This window comes from Pelecanus crispus, chromosome 12 (assembly GCF_030463565.1).
Source record: "Pelecanus crispus isolate bPelCri1 chromosome 12, bPelCri1.pri, whole genome shotgun sequence".
NCBI lineage: Eukaryota > Metazoa > Chordata > Aves > Pelecaniformes > Pelecanidae > Pelecanus > Pelecanus crispus.
In genome coordinates this window covers 18,434,070-18,453,306 of record NC_134654.1, presented here as the reverse complement: position 1 = coordinate 18,453,306, position 19,237 = coordinate 18,434,070, and the positions used below count along the sequence as shown (strand labels likewise).

Here is a 19,237-nt window from a genome sequence, read left to right as displayed (position 1 = left end):
GTCAAAAGTGATGAGGTCTGGTCTAAAATGGCATCTGCAAGCCAAAATCTGGCTGACTTTCCAGTAAGGCTCTGAGCTCCCCCAAGCACCCCTGCCACTTCTGGAAGTGGACCTCAGGACATCTAAAACTTTGCACCTGCTTTTTTCTTACAGAGACAGTGCTAAACCTTGGGCCTAGCGAAGGAAGCAGCCAAGCTGCAGCTGATGTCAACAGGACCAGGTTGCTGTTCACAGCCTCCTTTTCTGGTCAGACATATCACATCATCTCGGAGAGAAAAAAGAAAACAAAGCAGTGTCAAAAGAAAAAAAAAAATCAGAACAAACCATGTTTCAGCACAACTATTATTTTTTTCTGTATTTCCCCCCTCTCTACTGATACGTAAAAAAAATATATATTATATTATATTTTCCTTTTCTTAAATTATTTTTTTCAGTCTCAGTCCCAGCCGAAGTCCTGCCCTGTCATCTGGTAGAACTTCATGTTGAAGGGCCGGTAGAAGTCCCGCAGTCTCTGCACCACCTCCTGGTCTATGTCGGGGTGGGTCCTGCCTTTCGTCTTCCCCAGGCAGTGGGGTTTGCTGCTGCCTTCCGCTTTCTTCAGGCACGGGAACCCCTTGGTTTTGTTGAAGTAGAAGTGTTTGTCGGTGATGATCCTCTTGAGGCCCAGAAAGTCCTGGACCCTGCCCAGCTCCCCCGCGGGGTCACTGATCAGCCTCTCCCCACTGACAAAGAGGATCTGCCCGATGGGGAAGTAGAGGAGCCAGTTCTCCAGGTGCTTGGCGTAGATGCCAATCTGGATGGCGCTCCACGAGGTGTCAATCAGGCCCGTAGTCCTGTTTTTGAAGGTCAGGCTCTCAAAGGTGGGGATATCGGGCTTCTTAGAGAGTGTCTGGGTGTAGTCCGAGATGGCTCTGGTCACGGGGTCCCGCACCACCACGATGAGCTTTGTGCCCTTGGACATGGAGGAGATGCGGGCTGGGGCCTCCTTGGTGACGAAGTAGCTGGGGGTCTTCTCCATGGTGATCTGCCCCTCCAGGGTCCTGGGCATGAGGTCCCTGAGGGAGGAGGAGAGAGGGACGCATTAGTGCGGAATGCCCCTGCGTGGGTGGGGGGAGCTGAGCACAGGCAGTGCTCTGGGGATGTCCCAGGTACCAAGGACAGGATGTTCCTGCACCTCACACCTCCAGCCCGGTTTGCTTTCCTCCTTGTGTGGGTAGTCAGGAGGCTCTGATTCAGCAAACCATCTAAACACCCTCCTGATTTCCCACTTCCTTTGGCTGCCTATTTACCTAGAATTAGAAATAAACCTATTTTGCCTATTCAAGGCCTCTAAGGGGCTTCTTGAGGAACATCCCACCTCCCTTCTTGCAATGGCACTGTCAGAAAAGACCACATCTCTACAATCCTAATGTCCTATCCCTTTAAATTCCTCCCTGCCTACACTGGGGTTTCCTGCAGATTGGCTTAAATTCCCTGGAATAACAGTGAATTTCTGGAGTAAAACACTCCCTTCCTGCAGGGCACAAGGGATCTTCAAGGGCCAGGATGTAAGACTCTATCTTTTTGGTATTTTCAAGGTGGCAGCAAGCTGATGTCACATAAAAATGTGCAATATCAGCCCCCTGACCTCAGTGATTTCCTTCTTCCACCCAAAGAAATCCTACACGCAGGCTCCTTTGGAAAGCTCTCCCAGCCAGAGTGGGAAGGGGCTTGGGGCTCAGGCCAGGGTCCATCCGGATCCATGGTCCCCTTGAGAGTTCAAAGCCCTCCTGGGCCAGGCGTTGGGTATGATTTTCTAAAGGACCGCAGGATTTAGCCGCAGGATGACCTGAGCTTCTCCGTGTTAAACAAGGTAAGCCAGGAAGGTGTAGGAACCATATGAATGGCTGTTTGTCTGCTCCTTCTGAGCACTCCCAGCTCCTCTCCTTGCTCCCCCTTGCCTGCCACACCCCAACCCATCCCCTCACATTCGCATCACCCCGTATATCACCCCTGGACAGGAACCAGCCTCTACAAAACACCAGTGATTCACACCAGCATCATTTAGTTACACAAACCCATCCCTCCTTCCAGGCTCTCAGCAGAGTTTTCCTCTTTGCAGCTTGGTCTCCTTTCAACGCTCCAGTCCTTCCTGGTGGGAATGGGAGATGGATGGGAGGTAGCTGCAGCACTGGTGAGGTTCACCGCCGTGCCACCAGCAGTTCTCATGGCAACTGCAGCCCCAGGTCCCCAGGAGCAGGGACCTGCATCCCCCCACACACCCTGAGCCCTCATCTTTGACCTTGCGGTGGTTGCGACACCCATGTGCCATGATGAACTGCTCCCTGCCTGCGTTACTGTTACCATCTTGCAGCAGCAACATCTGGTTTGCAAACCTGTGCAATGTGCCAGCAAAATTAAACTCATCTATCAAAAAAGCAACAATGAAAAGCCAACAACAGCTAAAAATACCAATAACAACCAAACCTCAGGCTGAGTTGTTACGTTACAAATGAGGCAGTGAGGATTGACCCTTCCTAAAGCAATTCTTTCTATTTGCAACCACATTATATAAAGGCTGAGCAAAGACATGGTCCTAGAGAAGCCAAATTTTTGCTGGTCTCTGCTGAGGGTTTCTGTTTGGGGGAAGCTTCATGAATTAGGGACATTCAGGCTGAAGAAGAAATGAGCTGACGGCTATGAGAGAGCTCTCACACATCCTGAAGGATGTGAAGACATAAAGGTAATCACTGCTGACACTAAGGATGGAGATGGGTTCAAAACCAGCATGAGGACTCCCCTTGCCGAGCAGACACATAATTCTATGGTGGGATTTGCAATCACCTGATGCTGCAAAGGCCGAAAGTGTAAATGGTTCAGAAATAGACTGGCCAAATTCATGGTGGATGAAACAAGTTGGTGACAACAAAATGTGAGAGTCCCAGAGCCACTTCAGCCACAGGCAGTCCCCAACCCTGGTTGCCCTCAGCTGGGAGGAGATAACAGGAGAAGGAGCCCTACAGCCACCAGCTTTCGTACACTCTTCCGTAGATACCTGATACCAGCCACCATCTGGAAGAAGGTACTGGACTGGATGGCTCTTTGCTCTGGCGCAGAGCAGCTGTTCACATGGTTTTTTGCTCAGGGCAGTCTCCTGAATCACCTTTTCCCCTATGTGCACCAAGCCCACATTTCTCAGATGTTGTGTTGTTGCCTGGTTTGGAAACCCTGCAACGACTGAGTCATCCGGAAGCACCTGAATCCCCAAAAGGGCACAGGAACCAGGCTGTACCCCGCTTCCCCGCCGCCTGCCGGCTCAGTCCCCAGCTGATCCCTGCCCCTATAACACAGCTTCCTGCAACTGCAATTTGCTGTTGAGCAAGAGCAGGAGCCGCTGAACCAGCAGCGGGGAGAGGGCAGCAGGAAGGCAAGCTGACTTCTGTTTGTGCTTTGATAAGTGTGGAAATCTCCGCTGTGTCTTTCCAAGGAGGAGATTAACCCCTTTCGTAGTGAGGCTACAACACAAAAGCTTTCTTCAGCGCCCAGGAATGAGCACGCACCTCCACTACCAGGGCCAGTGGGCAGGGACACGCCAGGAGCCACAGGGAATGTGCTACCACAGCTTTTGGGAGATTAATTAATTACAAAGGGCATCTTTCATGGATGTAAACAGTTGCCTGGAGGCCTCCCTGGACTAATGGCATCTGGATTTTATTGCAAAAGAGCCACTTGAAAAGACAAGAACCACAAAAATGTTTTTGGCAAGAGCAGCCACCAGTGGGCCCTGCCAGAATAAATGGATTCTGTTATTTTAATTTTAGTAGAGCTCGGGGCTTTATTTAATTACTTAATAGGGGAGGAAGACTTTCCTCAAACGGAGCATTTCGGCTATGCATGCATATTCATATCTGGCCCTTTCCAGGTCCATACTTTCTTCCCAGCAGCAGTGTCCGGGATGGCCATTCCCGTGTCCAGACAAAGCCCCCGGAGGTAGCTCATGGGGCTGCTGCTCGTGGTGGGGCAGCTGTAGCCCCTTCCCCACCCCAATCAGCTTTGCAGGACTTCACTTCGGTAATGTAACAGTTTGGATATTTCTTCCCTTGGAGCAGCTGCAGCAAACCCTCCAGCACCCAGCCAGGGTGGGAGAGATGCAGCTTGCAGGGTCGGCTGCCTCGGAGGGCTGGGCTGGGGGGTGATGCTGTGGAAGGGCTGAGCACCAGATGGTTACAGGTCCCAGCAACACACATGGTGCTGCTCTGGGATTTCCTGATGCACCCTGGTGTACCAGTCCTTGACATCGGCACTTTAGTGCTGGGGTCATGTAAGGACATCCCAATAACAGTCTCCCAACCCTCAGCCACTCCTGGTGTGGGAACTGATCATTGGTGTCATTTATATATCTTTATTGACGGTACAATGATGCCTTTAAAAAGCTCAACTTTAAGTTTCTCAGGGCAAGCAGGGTGTTGGCTCCACCCTGGAGATCCACAGAGTCCACCCAGAGACCACAGAGACTCCACCTGATCTCAAGTCCCTGTTCTTAGCAAAAGCACAACTCTGGGGAAGAAAGCATCACTTTATGTCAAAAAAACAGAATAACGTATCAGGCTCCCTCCTTACAAGACTGAGCACCCAAGGGTTGATTCTTTCTGGAAATTCAGCTTGGAAGAATGGATGCAATGATACGTGTTGGTGGTGCTTGCCACCAACCCACGCTGGATACCTCCACTAAGCTCCATCAGGGGACAGGAAATGGGTGAAAGCAGCTGTTTTGTCTCAGCTGACTTTTGCTGCTGTCCCACCAAATCAAAGCAACAAGAGAAGCTGGTGATTAGTAAGAAAACAAGCATTGGTTGTTCCAGAAATGAGATTTTGGGAGGCGACAGCCTGTTTCATGTAGAAGAGGCAGCCCCGTGCCGCTGTGTTTCCTGCAGAGGTGGGAGCTGCTCCTGGTATTCGGTCCAGAAAACTCAAGGTGAGCTTACTGTGTGAAGTCCACCTGCTGCTTTGCTCCCCGCTGGACCAAGCCATGTCCTGCTCGAGACCTCCTGGGCTCCTTCTCAGCATGCAAGACATTAAAAGCAGTGTGGTTGGACTTGCTCCAAGGCTTTCCCACATAAATCTAGTCCAGCTCTCTCCCAGAGGGAGGCTGAAGTCAGCAGATAAGGGCAGCTCTTCACCAGGCCTCATGCCATCGCAACCCAGAGCGCTAAATCAAGCTGCTGTGATTACAGCCATCAGTCCCACATGCTCTCTGGTCTCTACTAAAACCTGCCCCAATCATGTGCTAAGGGCAGGACTCATCTCCTCTTAACCCCAGAAGGTGAGTGCCTTCTCCCTGGCAGTCCTAGTATGACTTTTTTGTAAAATAATCAGCCTATCAGAGCCTGGGTATCCAGGCTACTGGGATTGAAATAATCATCCAGAATGAGGTGTGCCAGCCTGATGCCATAGAGAGGGACGCTGGTGTCATTCCCCCCACCCTGTGCTGCCAGGGTCAGCACTGTCCTGCACCTCAGCTGCAGGGTCTTGCACTGTTCTCCATCTGAGTTTATGGCCAGGTCTACCTCAAGCTCATCTGCAGCAGAAAACTGAGTTTGTGCATTGCCTGAAATGGCAATTGCAATATAACCGAGGAGGAGGAGGATGCAGAGAACAGGTTTGGCCCAACACAGGGGTATGCAGCTTGCAGCAATGCAGCTCCTCAGTGCCAGAGCAGGGAACAACCTGAGGCAAATGAGCAGCGAAGGAGAAAGATCAGTCCCTTGCTCACCAAATGCTGATGTCCTGGTCCCAGCACCAGCAAACTGGGGGTGGCTGAGGCGTGGGCACACGCTCAGCCCATCCCTGGGGCAGTCACAGCTTTGCCTGGTGCAGGAGGGGTGAGCAGAGCAGGTCTGCAAGCACCCCAGCAAACATAGCAGAGGTATAGCCTGAAAGTGCAAAACCCCCATCAACCAAGACCTGACATGTAGAAACACCCACAGGCGGGGCATCTGTATGGCAGTGACAGCTCGGGGACATTGCTTGCATCCCTGGACCCCTCCAGCATGCTGCTGGGCTGACTTAGTGCTCTCCCCACCCATTTGCAGCAGCACGGAGGCAGCGAAGGAGGAGCTGCCGCTGCAGAGCCTCCTTCTCTGGCATGCTCATGGTTACCCTTACCTTTGGCTGTGTTCCTGCTGACCTGGCCGCAGCCCCAAAAGGGCAGGCAGGCTGGGAACTACCCACTGGGTAAAGGATGGGAATGAAGCAGAAACGTGAAGCTGGAGTTTCGCACAGCCTGTTTACACAGGGCTGGGCTTTCCCACAGGTACAAAGTCATGAAGGCGCTGGTGATATGAGCTATCAGGAACTTTCCGTTAAACAGCCTGCAAGTTGCAGCGGGGTTATGAGACACAGCAGATGCAGAAGGGCATTGCTTACCCCTGATCCTGCACCCCAAGACACCTTCCCCGGACTGCCTGGGGGCACCTTGCATCAGCCTCCAGGCAGTTTTTCCATCTGGGCCAAAAGTCTAAACTACAGTGCAAGCAGTGGGATACACACAAAGAAATGGTGGGGAAGGAAAGCCCCTGGGCAGATATTAGAGAATCCAAGGAGGCTCACTGGGATGTTTGGCTCAAGATGGCTCAAGATGAGTTGCCACTGAATGTGATAATAAACACCTTAGAGCAATCTTCAAAGAAGAAACTTGCCCTCCATTACTTTTTTCCCTGCTCAGCTTAAACCAGATGCAGTTTGGTTTTGCTCCAGATTCAATGGCCAGTGTTTGGCTGGGGTTTGGAGCACCCCAGCCCGCAGCAGTGGTGGGAAAGGAAGTCTCTTGTGGTGGCAAGTGTTGTTATTAAGGAAGTGCCACTGAAGAGGTCATCGCAGGAAGAAAACATATCAGAGAAATGCTGTTCTTTCCCAATGCTGCTCTTTCTCTGCAGTCAGCTGCAGGACCTTGCATCCCACAGACGAGCCTTTCCGGCAAGGAAGGGCCAAATCTGCTCCCGGAAACGTAACACGGGGTCACGGGGAGGATCAGACACTCTCCCACCAGCAAACACTCATCCTGAGTCCTGCCTTTGCACCATGAAGCGACAGCATGGTTAAAAATAAAATTGGCTTGTTCATGCAAAATTATCTGGTCTTTGTGTATGGGAGGAAGACAAGAAGGAGGAGAAAAAATACATTCCTTTCGTCTCTGGGAGCCAGCAGTGTTCAAGGCTTGAGGGGCACCCCTCCTTCATCAACCACCCAAAAAAACCAAGCAGCAACCGAGATGCGCGCTGGCACTCTTGTGCCCTTTAGTCCCATTTGACAGCATTTTCTGCCTCTCTATCTTGTGTGCTGCCTTTTATATGTCATGTGTTAAGTGACTGTTACGGATGCTATGGCAAGGCCAGGAGAACAGAGCAGAGAGGGAAAATTAACTGTCTGAGGGGGCGTATTTCACCTCTCACTTCTCTACAGAAATGGTGCCAGAATTTCTGTCTCCAGGACGGGGCACAAGTGTGGATGTAACGCAGCTGGCAGTCCCAGGGGAAACATGAAGCCTTCTCCAGCATGATGCTATCGAACAAGGAGGATGGGGAAACTGAGCCACAGCAAGCACCATGGCTTGATGCAGCCTCATGTCCCTGAAGCAGTGTGCATTGCTCCCTGTGCTACTGCAGCCACCAGCAAGTTGTCTTCTCCTCCCCCCAACACCATTTCTCTTTTTCTTCCAGATCATTTGAAGTAGTGACTCTGCAACAGAAATTTCTAAAAAAATCAAAACCTCCTATCACAAGCAGTTGCTTTTCCCCCACCCTGGAGCCCACACTCCCAGAAGTACCACTACGGTGTGTGCAGGAGACTGAATAGAAAGATGCTCTGGCAAGAATGGTAACTTGATGTAACCAGTAGCATGTGTCCCTCCTATGAGGCCGGTGTTTCAGCCCAGGGGCTGTGCTGCCCTGGCAGCTCTTGCAAGGCTCTAAATTTGCTTTGATGAGCTGTGAGGGCACATCGGAGTTAGTTGAGCCTGTACTTTGCCTTCCTTTAGATGCCAGGTGAAATCAATAAATGGAAAGATGCATTTCAAGAATCTGATAAAAATTAAAAAAAAAACCTCCAAGAAAAGCTGTGGGACTAAGGAAGCCACAAGGAGAGTGGCAAAAGATCAGAGAGGTCTGGAAGGAAAAAAGAAAATCACTCATCGCATTGCTGGATGTAAAATCAAGTCCAGCTGACACTGTATCAAAGGAAGACTCTTGCCATTGTTTTTAATGGAGGATGGATTGGGCAGAGGTAGGAGCAAAATAAGAGGCAGGAATCATAGAATCATTTAGGTTGGAAAAGACCTTTAAGATCATCCATTCCAACCATTAACCTACACTACCAAGTCCACACTAAACCAATTAAGGGTAGACTAGACTAAACCATGTCCCGAAGTGCCACGTCTACCCGTTTTTTGAACACTTCCAGGGATGGTGACTCCACCACCTCTCTGGGCAGCCTGTTCCAATTCTTGACCACCCCTTCCGTAAAGAAATTTTTCCTAATATCCAACCTAAACCTCCCTGGCACAGCTTAAGCCCATTTCCTCTCGTCCTATCGCTAACTACATGGGAGAAGAGACCAACACCCACCTCACTACAGCCTCCTTTCAAGTAGTTGTAGAGAGCGATAAGGTCTCCCCTCAGCCTCCTCTTCTCCAGGCTAAACAACCCCAGTTCCCTCAGCTGCTCCTCATAAGGCCTGTGCTCCAGACCCTTCACCAGCCTGGCCCTGGGAGGGGACAATGAAGATCGTGGGTCTCTCCCTTCCCTACCCATCCTGCTGCCATGACATTTTCTCTGGTTAAAGATAACACTCAGGAAAATCTAGGTGTTTCTGGGGGGGACCTACAACACAACCGTCATCTCCCAGAGGACACCTCCACCCTCGTGAAGCAACTGCGGTGCAGTCAGGGGACTTGGGTTTTCTCCTGGTTCTGCTCTTCTGTCCCCAGTGAACCATTGCAAACCATGCAGGATGAGTGCATCACCCACTCAGATAATCGTAGTTCTGTTCCCTTAGCCATGGTTGGAAAGATGTCCAGCAGGACTGCTTCATTTCTACAAGCGGTAAATGGTCCCTGGGTTATTTGCTCCCCGAGATGGGCTGAGGAGCCTCCTGCCACCTTGGCATGCTCCCTGTGCCCAGCTCAGTCACGTCCCTCCCAGGACACAGGTTCTTTACTATCCGCAAGACTCCAGAGGGGTTTAAAATCAAAGCATACATGAAAACAGGGCCTTGTTGCATTGAGCTGTGCTGGGATGAAAGGGCAGTTCTCAAAGTACATGGGGTGTACTACCACTTTCAGGCACTTAGAAAATACCCCCAAAACAAGACCCGGTGGCAGGCAGCCGGCCCTGAGTGCAGGCTTCACCTGCGCTGGAGCCCAGGCTGCAGGGACGGTCACTGGGTGCTGCAGGGACGGTCACTGGGTGCTGCAGGCACAGCCCTGGCCGCAGGCATGGCTGCAGGGGATAAATGTGGCACACTGTTAATAAGCTACCTTCCTGAATAGAATGCTCACGCAGGGGCAGGGCCTCTCCTCCCCCCTCACCCCCCAAATCAGCCTGCTCTGTGCTTGCTGCTGGCGCACAGTTAGTGGTGTTGGGAGCTCCTGAGCTCATCCTTACGGCAGATGCCAGCGTTTATTTGAGCAACTCTCGGTATTTATGTATCTCATTACATCTGCAGCCGGTAGCATCTGTTTCCACACTGTATCTGTCAAGCAGCATCTTATCAGCGGAGCTGCCTTCCCATCCCTCCCTCCTCTCCTTCCCATTCAGCTCCTGCTGAAGTTTAGGAGACGGCTGACAGCCAGACGCGGGATGCAGCCAGCACCTGTGGTGCAAACCTCTGCCTAAACTAACTGCAGCCTGCAGGGCCACAGGGACCCCTGGATGTATGCCCTGTCCCCATCCAAACCCCCAGCAGCAACCAAAGCCAAGCATCCCAGCCCCAAGGCAGGGTCTGTCCGGGGCAGGGCGAGACAGAGGGATGAGGCAGGCAGCCGTGCCCATCCGGACATCCATGCCATGCCATCAGGCATCCTGGCAAAGGTGTCTATGAGCAAGTCCAACCCAGGGGCTGTGCCAGGCTATCAAGGGGTCCTCAGCAGGCTCCCCCTCTAATTGCACCCCTGTTGCATGCTGAGCACGGAGGGTAGCTCTGCTCCCTGCCACCAGTGCGTTTAACCACTTCAGCATTTAGGAAAAAACAGCCCAGCAATCTCACTGCATCCAAAACAGGGACTTGGACACTAAGCTGTCAGCGCCACATCCATGGGAGTAACAGCCAGTGTCACCCCTTCCCAAGGCCACAGCCAGGAAGCCTTCTCCTTCCCAACAGGCTGGAAAACCCATCAAAGGAAGGCCATGGAGAAAGTAGTTTGTTTGCACTGGCCACTGCTGATATCTCTGCAGGTGGATACTCTCCTTCTGGATCTCGGGGCCGTGACCTTGCTCAGGAAGAACAGGAACAATCCCTGGCCAAGGACAGGGCAGCTGCTGCCCTGCGGGCCCAGGGCCAAGATGACCCGGCAGGAAGCAGCAGTGTCCCCAAGATAAGGTGTTCATTCTGCCCCCCGAGAGCCACCCATACAAGCAGGCACACGAGTAACTTCACATCGGCTTCCCCGGCCCTGTAAGCGATGGGGCCATGGGGTGTTTCGAAGGGGCAGGGGAGCATTCACACGCAAAGAGGGGCTGCACGGGAGCCTTTGCTCAACAGCACTGTCCCCCTGATGTGCTTCCAGTGCTCAGCTCCTGCCTCACTGCCCCCCCCAGGAAGGGAGATTGCACTGATCAGAGCTAATTACAATGCGCAAGCCTTCTGCCTAATTGCTCTGATTAATTATTGATAGGCAGAGCTGTGGCTTTGAGGGCAGCAGGTAAGCGGGGAGTCCTGTGCTCAGGCAGGTGCTCGGTGGCCTCCTGGCTCCTAGCAAAGGTGATGCCAGTCAGAAGAGGTGATGCCACTGTCCTGGCACCCCATGACCAGTCTGGGAGAAGCAACTGTGCCGAGAGGCTCCTGAAAATCTGCTGTGCTGGGAAGTACATCTGGGCATCTCCCGGAGACCGCCAATGCCTAAGTGCTATCGACAAGCAGAAACTCTCTGATGCCATTAGCTGTGCAAGCCATTGATTTTCTTTGCTGGAACAAGAAACTCATCAGAGCTGAGGCAATCACGGGTGGCACTGCTGCTTCCTCTGTGCTGACCAGCTGGGGTTTGGAAAAGGGGTGTTTTGTAGTTGTTTTCTTTCCAATGGCTAAACAGCCAAGTCATCATGGTGCATTTCTGTATCCATCTGGGAGGATGCTGGGACCTGCCTGGTGGTGTTGCTGGTAGATCCAGCCATCTGCCTACCAGAAGCAGATGAAGAGCTCCGGAGCCCGTGGCCAAAGACCCCTTCACCATGTCTCTGTCCTTTGTATGGGAATGGAGACACCACCAGGCACCATCTAAAGGAGCTTTCTCTGCTGGGGTTGGGGATGGCTTCATCTGCCACCTCTGCCACCAAGGAGACCTGCAGTGGTTCCCCTTTGGCCTGGCCATGAGCCTACTCTTTAACCTAGCCTTAGAGCTCTTCTCAAGGCACTCCCAGCAGCTTTAGTGAGTGCAGTTTTGGGGTATGCCATGCATCGGAGAGCACAAACCCTGCCCTTCCTCAGCAGACCTAGACCCAGCACTCATCACCTCCAGCAGTGGCCACATGCATTTTTTGATCGCCTGTGTTTTTACATCTCAGTGGTCTCTCCAGCACCATGTACCTTCCCTGGTGAGAGCTTAACCCCGGCAGAGGTCAGGGCTCCAAGCATAGGGCATGAGCCGTTTGCCAAATCCCTGCAGCACCAGCTAATTCTTACAAAGGGAGTAAATCAGGCCCACAGTGATTTCATCATATTTCCAACATAGCTCCCAAATGAAAGGGGGTTCCTCTTTCACTGGATGGATTTGCTTGGGTAAATTCAGGCTTCTGGTGGCTGGTTCTGTTGGCTTTTTGGTGCTGTTTTTTGTTGTAACTATGGTGCCTCTTAATGAAAATGGACATGAGTTCTGTTGTCTTCTATAGATGCCTCTATTATTCTGCAACCTGCTGATTCCCCTCTATGCTGTATTATGCCAAAGGAGGGTTTTCCAGCTGAGACAATGGGCATGATCCTTTTACAGCCTTGCACCCTGCCTTTCTCCCTTGCAAGCGCACAAAGTGCAAATCAAGAGCTCCAAGTCCCACTCCCACCGCACATGGGAGTAAGTCACCGCTGGAGGCGGGTGGCAGAGGACAGTCAGTGCATGGCTGGAAATGAAGCCTATGAACCCAGCACTCACTCAAAGCAGCAGGTCTGCTGAAAAGTGCATGCCCATTTGCCCACTGCATGGCTGCACCATGGAGAGGGAGCTCACAACCTCCTCCCATCACACAGAAGGATGTGGAAGAGTCACAGCCTTCGTACGGACAGGCATGGCCTTCAGCCTGGACCTCACCCTCCTCAGTTCTGATGTTCAAATAACCAGTTTTGGGACCCACATCGCAATTCTGAATGTACACTGCATTTTTTGGTTGTATTAAAGCTGTGCCTGTATGGACTGATCTTTATCCCTGGTTAGTACATGAACAGAGCAGGAGACGGCACATGCTCTGAAAAGCTTACGGAGTAAAGAGAAAAGACTGAGAGATGAGGAAAAAAATGGCATAAGTGACCCAGCATCTGATATAATTAAACCTCAAGACTGTTCTTCTTCTTCCTTAAGGGCACCCCTGAAGTCTTACACGTGTACATCCCCTCAAACATCCTCCCAGGTGCTGCTGGTGGCCTCGGAGGGACCAGAGCTGTACCTTCCCTCACCTGGACCCGGGTGAACCCTCTTGATGGGCTCAGCCTTGGGGTCTCAGGGCAGAGGGGTTTGTACTGGGGAGAACACGGAAAAACCTCAACCCCCAAACCAGTAACCATCTCACACCTCTCTCACTCGAGGATCTTCAAGACCGCACATTTCATTCCTGACTAAGCAGATCACCTTAAAGAGGAAGGTTAAAGAACTGTTTATTATTGGAAATGTCTCCCTCTCTAGGACTCATTTTTTGATAAATTAGCTTCAGCTTCATTACTTCATGATATATTTCCCTTGACATTTAATTATACTTACCCCAAACACATTAAGCCAATCAGTCTGAACAGCTTCTTATTAATATGCAAATGCCTCCTTTGAAAAGCCATGAATCTGTGAAAAATCTCTTTAGGCTTCAATTAGGCCCATTTGGGAAGTTGGGAACCCCCTGAAACACCCTCCTGGTCCAAGGGAAACACCCTCCTGGTCCGAGACCAGAGGGGACTGGGGGGGCTGGGGGCGCCCAGACCCACAGACATACCCCAGTGCCTGGTTTTGGGATGGGAGAAGGGGATGCTGCCATCCACTAAAGCACCTTCACGGGCCTGGAGCCGTGAAGATGGAAGGTTGAATCCTGCAAACCAACACGGTGTTGGTGGCTCATGGCAATCCCAGCCCTTCTCCGTGGGAGCTGATGTTTCTCCTCTCTACCAGCCCTGGAGATACGGTGATCCTCTGCTGCGGACCACAAAGCCTTCTCGCTACAGGAGAGCTTCACGTGGGAGCTGCAGAAGATGCAGTGAAATCTCAGCCCAGTTTTTAGCAAAACAAACAGGAATCCAGTTCCCCTGGTGCCACGGGCAAATGGGACACGATTTGCATTAGGCAAATAAATTGAACCACACAATTAACCATCTGCCCTGGAACGGCTTTAGGTTTTGCTTTAAAGCCTCACTTCCAGCCTCCCTCTGCTTTCGCATCCGTCTGAACACCACAGGATTTTCTACTCGGAAACCAACAGGGAATAAATTCATTGAATCATTCCTATAAGTAATTGGAGAGAACCATCAGCATAGGTACTACAGCCTTGGTGGCCTTTGGCCTCCTGGACTTGTTTCCCGTGTATTACATCAATGGGCAAACCGCAAAACTGCTTCAAACCCTTCCAGAGTCTCCAGTTCCCACCAAAAGCCTTTACTTGCTAAAATGAGATGATTTCCTGGGAGCTGCTGAGTGCCACAACATCTTCTTATGAAAAAGTTACGCATTTCATCTTACTTAAAAAGAGGTTGCAGTTTTTAAAAAATACGATTCGGTATAATTTTTTTTATTCCCTACAGTTAGACATTAAGATAAGAAATACATTGCAATCAGTGTACTATATAAATAGTCCAATTTTGGAAAACAGCTCTCATGAGCAATAAAGAAACCCAATTTACTATGCACTATAATAAAAATATCTCTTTTAGCATATAAATCAAACCAAAGTGAACAGATAAAAAAAAACAAACTCAACCCCCCAGTTTTTGCCCAAGAGAGCAGGCAGCTGGCCCTGGGGAAGGGCTCGCCTGCCCTATATAAATATATGCAAGAGCAAATCTGTTAAAAATTGTAGCCACTACTTTGTTTTCTAAAGGTCCCAGTTTATCCTTCGGCAGAAGGAGGAGGGCTGGGGAGAGGTCGGCGAGAAACACAATCCTTTCCTGTATAAACAGTATAGACTGTGCTGATTTTAAGTGCATCATATGGCATATATTTTATGTGTGTGTATATAGAGAGAGAAAGAGAGATTTTTCAAGGCAGCTAGAGACATAAAGTGATCTTATATCATCTAACACCAACAATCTTACTTGGACTTCTGGCAGTTTTCCTTGCAGTCGTCCCTGCCACCCCCCCTGCCCCTTCCCCCACGGGCTGCCGGTGCGTGCTGCCGTCTGCCCCCATTATTTTTCACAAAGGCATATAAATCACTGTGGAAACTCTTATTATCTTATTTTCCCTCTGCTTCCCTCTTGTCTATTTTGAGAAAAATTAATGCATTTGTCTCTAGAAAAATGTGCAGTCTCTATAATTCAGTTTTAAAACAAGCAAACTAGCAAATGGATAGACCTCGGTTAGGAGACTCATTTTTCATGCGAGTAATTGAACCCTTCCCTTCGATTTTTCCTTTGGGTGTTAAAGACAACTGATGCCTTCCTGGAATTTGCTGGGGTCTAAGAAAGGTGGAAAGACAGACAGATAGACAGACAGAAAGAAAAAGCAGAAGAGAGAAAGAAAGACAGAGAGAAAGGAAAAGAAAGAAGAAAAAGATGAAACGAAAAAAGAAAGCAAAAGAGAAGGAAGGAAGGAGAAGGAAAAAGAAGAAATGGAGAAAGGGAGAAAAGAAGAAGAAAAGAAGGGAAGTCTGAAGCACATCTCAAAGCATCAGCTGCCTCTGTAGAAGGAACTCTGGGGAGTCCCCAGGAGAGCGTCCTGGCTGGGATTTTTCCAAAAGCCAGCAGTGCTTTAGTTTGGAAGGCTCCTTGCCACCTGGGCTGGTGAGGAAAGCCATCCCCACCACATACCCCGATAGCCTCTGCCTTAACTTGGCCCTGTGCCCCCTGCTCAGCCGCCTGCAAACCTGGGGACTGACAGTCTCCTTGTGTCCTGCAAGCACCCCAAGCCCCAGATGTGGGGTTGGGGGGGAGCATCCTGCATGGTTAATGCCAGCAGTTTTGTCTTGATGCCTCTTTCTGCATCAGAAACTTAGGGAATCTCCGCTGCTTCCCCCACACACGCTGCTAATGGCACCCACCCCTAAACGAGAATGCAAATCAAGACAATTCTCCGGACAAGGTCCCTCAGACAGCGGCGTGTTTTTCCAAACCACAAAAATCACAGCCAGCTTTAAAAAAATCCCCATCCTTTGTTCTGCAGGGCTCCTGTGTAGAGCAAGAGTCTCCTCTGAAGAGCAATATGTACAACAAGGGCTCCCAAACAAAATGATGCACATCCCCGCCACAGCCCCCAGACTGCCTCCTGATATCTTATCAGCTCCAAGATCTGATTCACCACTCACACAGAGGAAGTCAAGAATAATTCCAGAAAAGCCACAACCAAGTGAGCACTCAGACCAGCAAAGTCTATTGTTCCTTTGTCTCTCACTATATTATCTCTGTCCCCTGGGAGCTACATTATTGCCTGCAATATATAATGTGATTTGCTTGTTTTCCATGTCTGACTCATTTTTCTTAGGCACAAACACATGCGCACCTTCAGCCAAGCACACTCACAGCAATGCATGCTTTCTTCCCATGGAAGAAGAGAAGGATGGGAGAGGAGCTAGGGCAGGACCCAGAGCAGGAGAGAGGGGCAGTCGTTGAGAAGCTGCAGGCAATGTGAAGGGGAATGAAATATTGCCTGGAAATTGGAAATACACAGAAAACCACTGAATAGAGGTGACTGGGGAAAAAAAGGTGTTCCTCCATCTTCCTTACCTCTGGAGGAGGAGAAATCCCAGCAGATCTCAGAGACCAAAAATCAGGACCTAGTGAGTGCAGGAACTGACGTAGCTAAACTAAGGAAGCTGAAGTCCAAGGTAGGGAGATAATATCCAAAATCGGCAATGGACACAGCAGGCTGAGACCCACTTGGGCCACACAACTGTTCCTGGGGAGTTTTGGACACCCCTGTGTCCCTACGGGTTAACAGCCCAAGTGCTGGGGTTTGTTGGGAGTGGAGAGAAGGACTTTCTCCCTTCTCTGCAGAGATAAAGGGATCTGTCCTCTAAGATATTGTTGTGGAGCCCTAAACAATTCAACAGTGATTATTAATTTTGGAAAAATACTGTGACATGCCCTATACTGGTGGAGATGTTTCACGTGTATTTGTGTGTGTGTGTGTGTGTATGCGCGCACGCACGCACATCAATGGGGAGCTTTACGAAAGAGCCAGACACCTCAAAGGACCCCCCTTTTGAGAACAGAGGTTGTTTCTTAAAATATGCTGAGAAGTGACTTCTTTATATATCGCTACACATCTCCTGCTGCAAGGCCAAAAAATCCTCTATCTGTATTACAAAAAAGGGAGCCTGACCTCAGGCTATGATCTAAAATATATGGAGTCACACAGGTTTACCCTTGCAGTCATTCTTCATCCTTCCCGTGCCAATTCTTTGTCCTTTTGCTAAATGAAACTTTAATGGCTGGGAAAGGACTCCGTACTTTCATTCCTGGAGCAAAGCAGTCAAGTGCAAAGAGGGCAAAAGTCTCCAGAAAATAGAAAGCTTAAAAAGATTCTTCCTAGTCTAATTTGCAAGTTCTAGGCAAGGCAGGGGCTATTGCTGTGCTGAGCAAGCACACCCTAGCCTCCTCCAGCTCCGCAGTCTATTAAGGGATTTTAGCCACAGCTCACAAGGTCATGCATTAAGAGCTCTTTTCTGTGCTCAGCTATTCCACCTCCTCCCAGGGAATGCATCACTGTCTAACTCGGTATCAGAGTCATCTGACATATTTCAGGAAGTTTTAGTTGATAGCAGATCTAAATTTCATGAGTAAATTGTACAGCAAGTGGAGGAAGAAGTCATCCCAGCATCCAGCTCAGGTCCAGCTGGTCCATACATTTGTACCATCACGTCACTGCCCAGGGAAGGCAGGGGGGACGCAGAGGCTGTTGCTTGGGCATTAGCGTGACACCAAGGTTTCTAAGAGTGAATCCAGATCATTAATGTAAAAAAGAGAAAGCAAGAAAAGTGCTCTCCAAAATATGAATGGATTAAAAAAAAAAAAAAAAAATTAGTGACCTCAGCTTCATGAGTCAACTTGAGTCATTTGGATCCAGGCCAATAAACCCTCATCTTCCTCACTCAGCACTGAACTGGCGTGGGCTGGGGGTTTCAGATCGGCTCCTGAAGATGACCCCCAGCCTCTCATTTTCCAGGGATGCCCTGCTTAGCAAGACCAACCCTCCTTCCCCCTTAATTTCTCAGCATCCACAAAGAGGAGGAACCCCAGACTGAGTGTGCTCCCTCTTTCATTGCGCTCCCCCAGGAAAATGGAAGAAAATGCAGGAAAAACTGGCTAAGCCCAAGTTGGTACTCTTAACAGCAGCATGGATTTCAAATCCATGCTGACACCATGGCCCACCATGACAGTCAGGCATCACCTCGTGGGCGGTGCATGAGGTCTCACCTTGCAGGGCAGCGGCACCACTGGGACCCTTGGCATGGTGTGATCTTTCCATCCCAATATGGAGAGCCATGGAGGGGCTTTGAAAAGTGATTCTGTGTCTTGGGAGCCCAGGTCTCCCCAAGAAGCAGTGATACATCTGCTCTTAAGCCACTTTGGAAAGCCCAGACAGGACCCCTGGAGATGAAGATTTTGAAGTGTGATCAAAGACTTGTGGAGATAACAAGGAGGATTAATGCTTTTGCAAAAGCACAGTGAAAGCTTCTTAGTTATTCCAGTGGGGCTTTTTTCAAAGGGGCCTAAGGGAGTTAGGCACTTAAATCTCACTCAGATCCTTTAGTTAGTTTGCAAATCCTGCGCTGGAGTAGTGCAGAAGTGTAACCCCTGAAGCATTACTTTCTGAGCGTATCTGCTTGAGTGAAAAGCTGAATTGATTCTGGCTGTGTTGGTGGCCTGCTGCAGCTGCTCCTTCTCTGTATCGGAGGGAGTGAGCTTGCTGGTGGAAACAGTTGAGGGTACAATGTGTTTAAAGAAACAAATACAGGACCAACAGCACACTGAAACCTTGTGGGCTGTATGTTCAAGGGGAAATCGCTGAGAGCGGCTCCAGGTCTGATTCCTTCCACACAACTTAATTCTGGACATAATGTGCTGGAGGATGCTGCGGCAGATCCAGACTGTGAGAGCAACCTCCAGCTGGGCGAGCAGTGCCACTAGTCCTGTCCACTGGGTTTCACCACAATCTCCAAGAAAGCTGTAGGAATCACTTATTTCATGAGTTTGGTTATTTTTCACTGTTCATGCCTCCCTGTACTTTTTTTCCTCCATTGCCAGCCTTTTACAGTTAAAAAATGTAGAAAGAAGACCCAGGGGTTTTTGTTCCCCAGATGGCTGCATGTTCATGGTGTCTTAATGATTCCCACCACCACTGCTAATGCTATCGTGGAGGGTTACAGCTCTGGGAAAGCAATATGTGGAAGCTTGAAAAAAGGCACAAACAATAAACAAAGAACCTGTTCTCATGCAAATGTTCCCCACGACAATGATGATGATGATGATGATGAAGAAAATGATAATAATAATAAGAAGAAGAAGATGAAGAAGAAGATGAAGAAGAAGAAAAGAGCAGATGAGAAACGCACCCCATGGTCCAGCCGTGGTGAATGTTTTCCAAGCCTTCCCGCTGGGTCCCCTGGCTTTCATTTCGTTTCCCCCATCACCGCAAGCTGGACAGGGA

General features: G+C 49.9%; 1 protein-coding gene across 1 annotated transcript in view; it reads right to left on the bottom strand.

Annotated features, from left to right (window-relative positions):
* Positions 1–436: 436 nt before the first annotated feature.
* The window catches only part of HS3ST3A1 (heparan sulfate-glucosamine 3-sulfotransferase 3A1), a 36,193-nt gene continuing 17,392 nt past the window's right edge, over positions 437–19,237 (bottom strand). The window contains exon 2 of the mRNA XM_075719811.1: positions 437–1,055. Coding sequence (XP_075575926.1) covers positions 437–1,055 — 619 coding nt within the window. The remainder of the gene's footprint in view (positions 1,056–19,237) is intronic.